Source organism: Meles meles, chromosome 6 (genome assembly GCF_922984935.1).
Source record: "Meles meles chromosome 6, mMelMel3.1 paternal haplotype, whole genome shotgun sequence".
Classification (NCBI taxonomy): Eukaryota; Metazoa; Chordata; class Mammalia; order Carnivora; family Mustelidae; genus Meles; species Meles meles.
The window spans coordinates 109,847,374-109,860,668 of NC_060071.1; the positions used below are offsets into that span (position 1 = coordinate 109,847,374).

Here is a 13,295-nt window from a genome sequence, read left to right on the forward strand (position 1 = left end):
AAGACAAAAATCTAAATTCTTCTTTTGGAACACAGAAAAGCAGTACTCTGAAATTAAATTATGATAATATATGTGGACAAAAGATATTGTTTTGTTTCTCCTTCTCCATAGTACTGTTAAATTTTAAGTAAGAATTTTCCCAAGTATTCGTTTATAAGTAGTCAATCAGGTAAGGGAATATTTTATTGAAACCCATAGTCTGTTTGTTTGACTAGAGCCAAGACTTTGACATTATAAGAAGAAATTGTTAGATTTATATAATTAGTATAATTAACACTTAGATAGGTACTTGCAGAGAGAGTAGTTTTGTTTTTGTTTTGTTTTTTTACATGAGTGTTTCCATTGATTCCCCACCCCCAGGAATGAATTTGTGGTTATGAATCTAGTTTCCTTCCTTAAGAAATAATTTTCATTTTTTTTTCAGGGCTTGCAAAGTCTTTTTTACAGAGGCTGTGCAAGAAGGGCAAATGAGAAAAGCAGGCTAATGTGATACAAGAAGGGATGGTGGGGCCTGAGACAAAATGAAATTATATAAACATCTTTAAACCACTATGCTATCAAAACAAAAAAACCTTTGCCATGTGACTTTGTAACCTCTAGTTTATATTCATTCAACAGTAACAAATTTTAACATTTATATGTGGGGTTTGGTTTTTATTTGCTTTCATTTTATTTTATTTATTTTTCTTGATTTTTAAAAAATTTTTAATAAACATACAATGTATTAGCCCCAGGGGTACAAGTTATGTGGGTTATTTTTAAATAATAAATATGTTTGTAATTATTGTGCTTATCAATATATTTTTGTGGGCCACATGCTATTTTGATGGATTTAAAAAGAAAAAATAAACCAAATGAAGTGAAAACACTCTTACTGATTCTTGAACCTTTTCCTCATGGCTACTCTTAGTCTCTGTGTTGATATTCAAGCGTAGGGTTAGAATGGTAGATGGGTAAAGGGTAGATATTGTGTATTTTGACAGTTGTATCAACTCAGCTCTAAAAATATGACTTAACGTCTAGCATTATACAATTTGGAGGAAATTCATATTTTCCAGCTTAATAAAATTCCTCTATGTTGTGTTCATCAACAACAACAACAACAAATTAATCTCACCCTATTCATTGTTCTTTGTATTTATATACTTTACTTTTACAGCCTGAGGAAGAACTCGATCCTGAAGAGAGGGACAACTTCCTCCAACAGCTTTATAAGTTTATGGAAGACAGAGGTATTTCATGCTCGTTATTTAAAAGTAGTCATTTCTTTTACAGTTTAACATTCTAGGTTTGTTTTTTTTTTAACATTCTAGGTTTATGCATTATTTTTATTAGAGTCATAGGTCTATGGATTATATGGATTTGGATTTTAAGTAAAGCCTTAAGAATCAGAGTTGAAGAGGGCACCTGGGTGGCTCAGTGGGTTAAGCCTCTGCCTTGGGCTCAGGTCATGATCTCAGGGATCGAGTTCTGCATTGGGCTCTTTGCTCAGCAGAGAGCCTGCTTCCTCCCTCTCTCTCTCTCTCTGCCTACTTGTGATCTCTCTCTGTCAAATGAATAAATAAAATCTTTAAAAAAAAAAAAACAGAGTTGAAGATAAATATTTGGAATAAAAACTACTATTAATACTTATTTTGAACAGAAATATATATGAAAGTTGTATAGGTATAATTATACTTAGTCTACTTGAGACTTAGAAAACCAAAAATTGTTATAATAATATTGCAGTAAAGGAAAGGGAACAATAGTAATATTAATCTACACACCCATTTAGTTATTGGTGAGGTCTTTGCAGCAAGTAAAATAGCCTGATCCTGGATCTCAACAAATGAAACAAAATAGGAGATCAGTTCCTATCTAAATATAATAGGATTTCTTCTCTTCTTTCCCTTTTTTTTTTTTTTTTTTAAAGATTTTATTCATTTATTAGACAGTGAGAGAGAAGGAGCAGGGAGAGTGGCAGAGGGAGAGGGAGAAGCAGACTCTTTGCTGAGCAGGGAGCCCAACTTGGGGTTCAATCCCACAACCCTGGGGTCATGACCTGAGCCAAAGGCAGACACTTAACCAACAGAGCCACCCAGGTGCTCCAAGAATAGGATTTCTAATAGTTAAAAGAAATATAGCCTTTATAAATTATTCTACTTTTTGACTTTACATAAGCCCTGGAAAATCCTCTAATAAATTAGTCCTAGGAATTCTGTGACTTTGAGAAATCATCCTTCAGATTACTACTAACAGTCTTAAAGTTTGTGTTCAAGCAGTGAAAATGGATGCATGCCCTCTATTGTACCCTTTCCGTTGTGTATGTTCTTGCCCAGACTTCTTGAACCAGCAGCATTGTTGGCTGTGCCTTGTAGTTGAAGGATTTAGTTCTACCTAATTCAGAGACAGGTGATTTTATTAGTTGTGAGAGATGTGATTTTAGTAATCATAGAGGTAAATCTAAAGACTATCACAATGCAGAATAAAGAATATAGAGAATATTTTGTAGGTCTTAAATAATTTAGAGTTCTTTAAATATATGCTTCTGATTAATAAAATTTGGGAAATTAGAAGTTGGAAAGCTTAGATTGATAGCCTTGTAATAGCATTTTCCCTTTGAATAAAAATTTTATTTCTGCCTTCATGTTAAAAAGGTACTCCAATCAACAAACCACCTGTTTTGGGCTATAAAGATCTCAATCTCTTCAAACTCTTTAGACTGGTTTATCATCAAGGCGGATGTGATAATGTAAGTAAGGATGTAATGAAAAGTTAAATTATCTAATGTTGCACTGTTACATGCACTGTAGGTAATAAGCACATTTTCTTAATGAACCTAGAATATTAGTGTAAAGATTATTTCCCTTTGTAAATGTTAACAAATAAAAACTTAATTTTCCAGATTGATAGTGGTGCTGTATGGAAGCAAATTTATATGGACCTTGGCATTCCTATTTTGAATTCAGCTGCTTCCTACAATGTAAAAACTGCTTATAGAAAGTAAGTAGTATAGTTTATTCCTCAAAGAATACATATTACAGGAATATTTTCCATTTAATTTGTTGACAGTTAAACAACATATCAGAGAACATTGAAGTTAGAGAAAGTATATAAAAAGGTTTAGGTTAATAGATACATGTGACTGAATGTTATTTCATTGAACCAGGTCTGCTTTACTCCATTTTCTATATTGTCCTGATTTCCTTTTCAAAGTGAAGGATGATGCAGCAGTGTTAATAATCTGAAATGGTGATACATGTTATAGAGCTATATCGCTTATGGTGAAATAGCCTTCATATCAAAACTATGATAGCTATATGTTCAGTTATCACAGGTGCAGATTTTTCGGGAGGAAATTTTATGATCAGTATTTCTGTTGATAACCTGTATAAAACACTGAGAAATTAGTCACATAGGAAAAGTACTTAAAAAAAAAAAAAGTCTTGAGTTTTACTTTTAAAAATCTGTGTGTGTGTAATAATATAGTATTCAAATTAAATGTAAAGACTAAGATTTCCTAAAATGAAATATCGTTTCTTTAGGTATCTCTATGGTTTTGAGGAATACTGCCGTTCTGCAAATATTCAGTTCAGAACTGTTCACCATCATGAACCAAAAGTAAAAGAGGAAAAAAAAGACTTAGAAGAATCAATGGAAGAGGCTCTAAAACTAGATCAAGAAATGCCTTTAGTAGAAGTGAAGAGTGAACCTGAGGAAAATATTGATTCAAACAGTGAAAGTGAAAGAGAAGAAATAGAATTAAAATCTCCAAGAGTAAGTAGTTAACATTAATTTTACCTGCTTTTTTTTTTTTTTTTTAAGATTTTATTTATTTATTTGACAGACAGAGATCACAAGTAGGCAGAGAGGCAGGCAGAAAGAGAGGAGGAAGCAGGCTCCCTGCTGAGCAGAGAGCCTGATGCAGGGATTGATCCCAGGACACTGGGATCATGATCTGAGCCAAAGGCAGAGGCTTTAACCCACTGAGCCATCTAGGCGCCCCAGTTTTACCTGCTTTGTATTAAACATTACTTATATTTTTTTATTTTGGACATTTTCAGATATACACAAAAAATGGTCCAATTAACCTGTTTATTTTTCAGTATTGAGTCGTGCTTTAGGCAGACTAGTGTGGCTATTTTTTTTCTAAATATAGCTCATATTATTTCTTCTAGCTGAGAAAACCATTCCTCCTATTGTTTTCTGTTTATGTCTGTTGAAGTCATTCTCATCTGGGGTCAGTCTCACATAGGTACTTCCTTCAAGTCTTGCTAAAAAGTCACCTCACTGATGCTTATCCTGGTAATGTTATCTAAACTTGTAACCTACCACCTCTCTTTGGTATTTGCAATCCCTCTAATGTTGCTCTTTTTATCTGTAACTTACTTTATATTCTCTTTTTTATATTTGTTTCTTCTACCCTGGTCTGCACTAGAATCATAATCCATGAAGGCAGGGATTAGTGTTTATTCTGTTCATTGACGGGTCCCAGGCATTGCGATAGTGCTTGATCTATAAGGAAGGCCTACTAAATAGTTGTGGAGTGCATGAATCTCCTCCTTGTAATACTTGTGCCTCCAGCTGGGTGGGGAACTTTTCTTTCTCTGTTACCTGCAGCGCATTGCACATACATTTCTTTTTCTTTCTTTCTTTTTTTTTTTTTTTAATTTCTTTTCAGCATAACAGTATTCATTGTTTTTGCACCATACCCAGTGCTCCATGCAACACATGCCCTCCCTAATACCCACCACCTTGTTCCCCCAACCTCCCACCCCCCACCCCTTCAAGACCCTCAGGTGGTTTTTCAGAGTCCATAGTCTCTCATGGTTCACCTCCCCTTCCAGTTTCCCTCAACTCCCTTCTCCTCTCCATCTCCCCTTGTCCTCCATGTTATTTGTTATGCTCCACAAATAAGTGAGACCATATGATACTTGACTCTCTCTGCTTGACTTCGGAAAAATTTATCACACTGTCAAAGGGGTTCAGTTACTGTTACATCTTATTTTTGAGTGAAATCATATTTAGTGAAAGAAAAGATGAAATTCCTCTTTTTGGTGCTTAGAAACCATTTTTTCAAACTGTCCATTTTAACCCTTATCTAGTAAGTAGAATCTTCTAGTGAATTTAATGAAACATTCAAATGGTTTGTTTCATTTCTTTTTTATTTTTAATTTAAAAGTTTGTGGTAAATATACATAATATGCATCATCGATTTTTAAATGTACAGTTCAGTGGCATTAACTACGCTCATATGTTGTGCACTCATCACCACTGTCTATTTCTAGTACCTTTTTCGTCTTGCAAAACTGAAACTGGACATTAAACAGTAACCTCCCATCCCAGCTTGTGGCAACCACCATTCTACTTTCCGTCTCTATGAACTTGATGACTCTAGGTACCTCAGATATGTGGAATCTTACTGTTTCATCTTTTTTTTTTTTTTAAAGATTTATTTATTTGACAGACAGAGATTACAAGTAGGCAGAGAGGCAGGCAGAGAGAGAGAGGCGGAAGCAGGCTCCCTGCTGAGCAGAGAGCCCGATGCGGGGCTCAATCCCAGAACCCTGGGATCATGACCTGAGCCGAAGGCAGAGGCTTTAACCCACTGAGCCACCCAGGGGCCCCTCTTTTTTTTTTTTTTTTTTTTAAGATTTTATTTATTTACTTGAGAGAGAAAGATCACAAGTAGGCAAAGAGGCAGGCTGGGAGAGACAGGGAAGCAGGCTCCCTGTTGAGCAGAGAGCCTGATTCGGGGTTCGATCCCAGGACCCTGTGATCATTGACCTGAGCCGAAGACAGAGGCTTAACCTACTGAGCCACCAAGGCGCCCCTGTTTCATCCTTTTTTGACTGGCTTATTTCACTCAGTATGTCTTCCAGGTTCAATTCGTGTATGTGTCATAATCCTTCCTTTTTAAGACTGAATAATATCCTCCATTACATGTATTTGGACATAGCTTCTTGTTATTAAAGATGTTCCTCATCTTACAAAAAATACCTGCAGAGTACTACATAATATGGATGTACTGTAAATTTACCTTCCTTAAGATTTTCTCCTAAATTTTTTACGATTACAAAAAGTGCTACAAAAAATACCCTTGTAAAAATTCCTCCTCATTTGTCTGAGTATAAAGGGCAGAATCCCAAGAATGGGATTTCTGGGATGCCTGGCTGCCTGAGTCAGAAGAGAATGCGACTCTTGATCTTGGGGTTGTGAGTTCAATCCCCACGTTATAAAATTACTTAAATAAATAAATAAACTTAAAAAATAAAATAAAAGTGGGATTTCTGGGACAAAGGTATATAGGCCTAAAGTCTGATCGATAGCAGTTGTTTTCATTCATTTGCCTACAAGTATTTAAGGAACAGCTGCTCTGTGCATAGGATATAGAAGTGAAGAAGACAGAGTCTCTGCCTTCATGGGACTTATATTCTAGTTCTTTGTGATGAGAAAAACACATGTTTCTTCTAACTTTGAAGTTTAAATAGCACATAGGAACAAGGGAAAGCATTTGTTTTACTGAGATATTAATTGTAATGTAGTCTAGTGCTCCTTAAGTTGTTGGCCCCTTTTATGTCCTCGCTTTATTCCAGATAGAGGGGAACTCTGTCAGTGTGAGGAAGTGAACTTGAGGGAGAATTTAGGAGAGAATGAAATGGCTTACCAGTTTCATGGTCAGTTGAGCATGTAGGAGGCTAGATGAAAGCTTCTTGGGGGAAGAATAAGTTACTGCCGGCCCAGTGAGCTCTCCAGACACTCATTCAAAGAAATCAGCTCACTTGTTGGTCATTGATGCAATTTAGTCTTTCCATTTTAAAAATCTATTTTATTTTTATTTTCTTTAGAGAAAGAGAGCAAGAGAACGGGGGTTGAGGAGTGAGCAGAGGGAAAGGGAGAGAGAATCTCAAGCAGGCTCCATACCCAGTGCAGAGTCTGATGCAGGGGCTGATTCACAGCCCTGAGGTCATGACCTGAGCCAAAATCAAGGGTTGGACACCCAACCGACTGAGTCATCCCGGTGCCTCAATTCAGTTTCTTTAAAATGTAGTCACACAGAAAGTGGTAATGTAAATTTTATTTTAAAAATGGAAAATTAGAGATCACAGAGCTTTTGAAGAGTCCATAATTTAGGGGGCTGGTTTATTATTTTTTAAATTATTGTTAACTTGTGTCATTGATATTTAGTTAATTATTTTAGAACTTTTACTATAGTCAAGAAATACTAAAAAATGTTATAAAATAATGTCAAGTGAAATAAACCTACAAGGATAAATAAATACATGTGGAATCTAAAAACAAATGAACAAACAGAAACAGACTCATGAATACAGAGGGATTACACACTAAGAGTTATCAAATAAATCACAGGGATGAAAAGTATAGCATAGGAAATATAGTCAGTAATATTGTGATGACTGGTGACAGATGGTAACCACACTTATGGTAAGCACTGCATAATGTATATAATCGTCAAATCACTGTGTTGTACACCTGAAATTTATATCACATTGTATGTCCACTATACTTCTATTTAAAAAAATCATTATAGTCAAGAAATAATAAAACTGAGATAAAATAATGTGGACAAAGGAGGAAATTTTTGTTTTTTCTGTAGTATGTATCCAAGGATCATAGACATGGACATAATTAAGTAATTTACATGGGTTGAAAGGAAAAGTACACAAGGGTTGATGGATTGTCATTGTCATGTCTCAAGCCAGAGAGACGACTACTCATTGCTGTGAAGGTTTAAGAAAAAGAAGCATTTTCTGCTTTCTCCCCCTTTGTTTGTCGTGATAGCTATTTTAAAGCTTTTACCCCTTCTACTAGGGACGAAGGAGAATAGCTCGAGATGCACATTCTATTAAAAAAGAAATTGAAGAAGAGAAAACAGAAGATAAATTAAAAGACAATGATACAGAAAATAAGGATGTAGTCGATGACTATGAAACTGCAGAGAAAAAAGAAAATGAACTACTACTGGGGAGAAAAAACACACCAAAGCAAAAGGAGAAGAAAATTAAAAAGCAGGAGGATTCTGATAAAGACTCAGATGAAGAGGAAGAGAAAAGCCAAGAGAGGTACATTATCTTATATTTGTTCTCCAGAAGCACCTGTCTGGGGTACAGCAGCGCTGTGTTCCTGCTTAGAGATTCAGGTTTGAGGGAATGTTTTCTTATTGGGACTTCCGTTCCTCTTGTCTAATGAAGGTGAGACACATTGTGAAGATGATGTGTATCGCCTTTCGGAATTGGAGAATATACTGGTCGCACCATTTTAATAGCACTTGTGCCCTAAACAGTGGCCTCAAAGAAGGCTGCGCCACCCAGTCAAAAGAAAGGTCCTGCAGTTGACAGCAGGGAAGGGAGCTGGAGAAAAATGGAGGAAGTGGACAAGAGGAAACAGCGACAGCAAAAATTCCATTTTAAAAAAGGTACAATGTGGGAAAGCTAACAAACACATGGGTGCACAGTACTAGCAGATGTTTCTGTGTGTTAGCTTGATCTAAGACATTTTTCTTTTTCAAGTTATTGTATTGAAATAAGTGGCATGCACCCCTGATTCTAGTTTGGAAAATACATTCTTGCCCCACATCACACCAATAAATTTCAGTTTTTTTAATGTCCATCCTGTTTGCTGTTGAGTGTTGGTATTTTTTTTTCCCATGTATTATACATGTATGGACTGAACTGACTTAAACCAAAGATCAGGCAGTCCAGCTAGATCAAAGTAATGTCCGACTGTGTTTAGTTGGCCATTTCTGTGTTGTCAAATGGATTTACTAATTTTTATATGCTACTAAAAAATGAATTTTAATTCAGCAACAACAGCATAACACATATTCTTGTAACATAAGCTTTTCTCCATAGCTACTTTTCAATTATTACATTATATGATGATAAATTTTCTAGAAATTTGAGTTGTTAAGCAAAATGGGGGAAAGGTAGCCTGCTGCATCCATCTAGTGGCTGACGCCCAGTTGAAAATTAACCATTGAGAAAATATTTGGAAAATTAGGAATGATTGGTGAGTGGAAGAAGTAATTTTATGAACCAGTAAAACTAGGTACAAGAGCTATCATAATTATGTGTGAAACAGATTAGTAAATAAAGTTCTGTAGTAGGATTAGGAAAACTGGGAGGAGATAATTGGAGTTGAATATAATAATGTGAGTGTAGTATTTCAAACATTTGGAAAATAAATTTAAGCAAAGGCGAACCGTTTAAAAAGTAGGGCTTTATTATAGTTTGAAGTTTTGTTAAAAAACCTCAAAATAGGTGTTATATGTATATAATACATAAAACACATAACACATGTAAATACAAAATGTATTTATAGTTGTTAATGTAAAACAGAACAGATAGAGTTTCACAGACTTGAATATGAAGAACAGTATTCCCTTTTATTAAGAATTGAATAGATAGAAAAACGTAGTCTGTATTCTCATTCTATAACAGGAATCCTAGAAACAGGAGATTTTTTTTTAAAATCTGTAGAGATTTCTTTTCTTTCTTTTTTTTTTATTTATTTGACAGAGAGACAAGTAGACAGAGGCAGGCAGAGAGAGAGAGAGGGAAGCAGGCTCGCTGCTGAGCAGAGAGCCTGATGCGGGACTCGATCCCAGGACCCTGAGATCATGACCTGAGCCGAAGGCAGAGGCTTAACCCACTGAGCCACCCAGGCTCCCCTAAATCTGTAGAGATTTCTGTTTGAAGTAGTTTCTTAGTATTTTGAAATTACATTATCAGGATATAATTTGGAAGGTGTCCTTCAACATAAAACATTCCTAGGGCAAATGGAATTGAAAAGCTTCTTCATGTCAGTTCCCCAAGTAGTCTCCAAATTAATGCCCTGTGTTTGTTACAGCACAATGCCTCCTCTGAAGCATTTAAAACTCTTACGACACTAGAAAGATCTTTGGTGCAAATCTCTTCGGAATCCTTACCAGGGTTAATACAGAATGTTTTGTTTGTAAAGATACTTCAAATATTGTTGGACCTCCCATGTCAGTCTCTTTTCTACCTGATTATTTGAAACAAAGAAAGGTTGCTGGAACAGGAGTAAAAACACATAGAAATCAATACAAGATACATAAAGCTTTGTTCTGGTGTTATCTCACAGTTTCAACAAGTGACCTAATATTCAAATATCTATTGTTTCTTTGTTAGGGTAGAATAACCTTCAAAATGTAAACTAATTTAAAAGATAGTTACTCAGGTAGATAGCCCTTGTTCATTATTCTGCTCACTAAACAGTTTTGAAGAACCATTCCAAATTGGGTAGAGTAGATTTAAGACAGTTTAGTTGCAGGAAGTTACAAGCTAGATAATTTTCACATAATAAGGTGGCACTTGAGTGTGAATCCTAAAGACTTTTTCAAAGGATATGGATCTTCTCTGTTTTATCAAAAGTAATTAATCAGACTCTACATCATCATTAACTGTGATTAGTGATTGGCCTTTAAGAAATACAGATTTACTTGTGGTACAGTGCACCTTTACATAATAAATAAATTCCTAGTAGGTAGTCCATAAAAATCTTCTCCTTCTCCTCCTTCTTCTCCTCCTCCACTGACACGTTATTAAGGTAATACTTAGGTTTTGACTATTCTACATGTTGGATTCTTTTAGCATATATTATGTTTGTTCTCCATTAAATTAGTAGCATTATCAATGTTATTAACTTGCCGCAGGGAAGAAACTGAAAGCAAATGTGACTCTGAAGGGGAGGAAGATGAGGAAGACATGGAACCCTGCCTAACAGGAACCAAAGTGAAAGTAAAATATGGTCGAGGGAAAACGCAGAAAATCTATGAAGCCAGTATTAAAAGCACTGAAACTGATGATGGAGAAGTTTTATACTTGGTACATTATTATGGATGGAATGTCAGGTAAGCAAGAAATCTGTGTTCTTACTATTTCAATTTCTTTCCATGGTTCAAAAAGATGTTTAATGTTGTGGCCTAAACCAAATGGTATATAGGTATTTATGAAGTATGCCTTTTATCTGAATTCTCCAAAACTCTCAAGATCCCCACGGCTTTACTAGCTATGTCAGTACGTCCACGCACCAGGGTCCTACCTGTAGTTGAAGAGGTTGGATTTATTCCTCATTTGCAGTGAGAGAACAGAGTATGGGATACCATAGGGCATCTCAATAAAAGGGTGTTAGATGAATTAATGAAAGTCTAGGGCACCGCCTCTGGGAACAGCAGTAGCCCAGGATTATGTGGAAACATCCTTCAGGACATGGGCAGGGAGGCAGGCTTGAAGCTCTCAGTAGTGCAGGTGGTTAGTTTATTACATTTATTCAAAATGAAGTTTGTATCAAGCATTGTAATAATTCTAAATAGGTTGATTTAATTAGATGAGGCACCTGAGTGGCTCGGGTCCTGATCCCAGGGTTCTGGGATGAAGCCCTATGTCAGGCTCCCCACTCATTGAGGAGTCTGCTTCTCCCTCTCCCTGTGCCTCTCCACCTTTTGTGCATTCTCCCTCTCTCAAATAAACAAAATCTTTAAAAAATAAAGATTAGAAAAGACTCAGATTTGAACTTGTTAGGTAATTTGGGGAGGGCTTAGGGAGTGGGCTTTGCTCTGGATTGGACATAGTCAGGAAGTGGTGATAATTCTGGTTATCTTAATAAATCTTATCTAAAAGAAGAGAAGACTAGACCAAGGTTAGTGTTGTAATTGGTAAAGAAGCAGCAAGTCATTCAAGATAAGGATGAAGATCATTTTTGTGGCTTGGACAATGTTCCTTTTTTTCCTGTATTTAGATACTAACTATTACGAAGTCATGCTTTTGTCTTGTTCCATCATGCTCATGGAGCAGACTTGTCTGATGTTGCTGTTCTGTGAAATTGTTGTTCAACAGGAGAATAACAGGACCTGACTATGAGTGCCAGATCAGCTGTGTGGCTGATAGTACTAGGCCAGTTCCTGAATGTCAGGGACTACTTTTCTTTCTCTTTTGGAAAGTCTTGTGTTTAGTATCTCTGCTTCCCCTGTCTTTGCTTGGAGCCAATGTATTGGAAGTGTATTATGTGTCAGTTCTCTCACCTCTAAATTGGGGAAGATGAAGTACATATTTTATAGAGATGTGAGAAATAGTGCTTACCACCTGTTTTAATATACAAAGTGTTTAAAACAGTGCGTGTCATGTAGTAAATGCTCAATAAATGTTGACTTTTTTTTTAAAGGCTTTTTCTTTTTTTGGCAAAGAAAGAGTGAGAGGGGGAACAGCAGAGGGAGAGGGAAAAACAGGCTCTCTAGTGAGCAGGGAGCCCAGCGTGGGGCTCCATCCCAGGATCCTGGGATCATGACCTGAGCCAACGGCATATGCTCATGTGACTGAGCCACCCAGGCGCCCCTGTTTTCTTCAGTGAGGGAGAGTTAGGTTTCTTTCATTTTGCATCATTTTAAGAGTATGGGTTTAATGAATACCATATAAAACTTTAATAAAAGTTTTCAAATCAGGGACGCCTGGGTAGCTCAGTGGGTTGGGCCTCTGCCTTTGGCTTGGTCATGGTCTCAGGGTCCTGGGATCGAGCCCCGCATCGGGCTCTCTTGCTTAGCAGGGAGGCTGCTTCCCCCTCTCTATCTGCCTGCCTCTCTGCCTGTCAAATAAATAAATAAAAATCTTAAGAAAAAAAAAGTTCTCAAACCAGCCTATGCCCTTCACACTTCTGCCAATACTAGGAACAAACTTTTAAAATTTTTTAGAAGAGTTTATTGACTTATTTTAGGGAGAGATCAAGAACATGAGCAAGGGGAGAACAGAGGGAGAGAGAATCTCAAGCAGATTCCCTCTGAGTTTGGAACCTGGTTAGGGGTGGGTTTTTTTTGTTTGTTTTTTGTTTTTTAATATTTTATTTATTTATCTGACAGAGAGGTCACAAGTAGGCAGAGAGGCAGGCAGAGAGAGAGGGAGAAACAGGCTCCCCACCGAGCAGAGAGCCCGATGTGGGACTCGATCCCAGGACCCTGAGACCATGACCTGAGCCGAAGGCAAAGGCCCAAACCACTGAGCCACCCAGGCGCCCCAGGGGTGGGCTTTGATCTCACAACTCTGAGATCATGACCTGAGCCAAAATTAAGAGTCAGACACTCAGACGACTGAGCCATCCAGGTGCCCCGAAACTTTTGTAATTAAAAAAAAAAATGTTTACTATTGAATGTTTATAGTTGACGTACAATGACATACTAGTTTCAGGCACACAACATGATTCAGCAATTCTGTGCAAAATCTTTAGTCCATCTCTGAGATTGTTCTTTTGTATGCATGTATTATTGAATACGGGGGGGGGGGTGC

At 36.7% G+C, this 13,295-nt stretch overlaps 1 protein-coding gene across 3 annotated transcripts in view; it reads left to right on the forward strand.

Annotated features, from left to right (window-relative positions):
- Positions 1-13,295, forward strand: part of ARID4A (AT-rich interaction domain 4A) — a 67,012-nt gene that overhangs the window by 35,311 nt on the left and 18,406 nt on the right. For all 3 annotated transcript variants that reach the window (XM_046007290.1, XM_046007292.1, XM_046007291.1), the window contains exons 12-17: positions 1,160-1,232; positions 2,637-2,731; positions 2,885-2,982; positions 3,525-3,756; positions 7,813-8,063; positions 10,676-10,873. In XM_046007290.1, the coding sequence (XP_045863246.1) occupies positions 1,160-1,232; positions 2,637-2,731; positions 2,885-2,982; positions 3,525-3,756; positions 7,813-8,063; positions 10,676-10,873 (947 nt within the window). The remainder of the gene's footprint in view (positions 1-1,159; positions 1,233-2,636; positions 2,732-2,884; positions 2,983-3,524; positions 3,757-7,812; positions 8,064-10,675; positions 10,874-13,295) is intronic.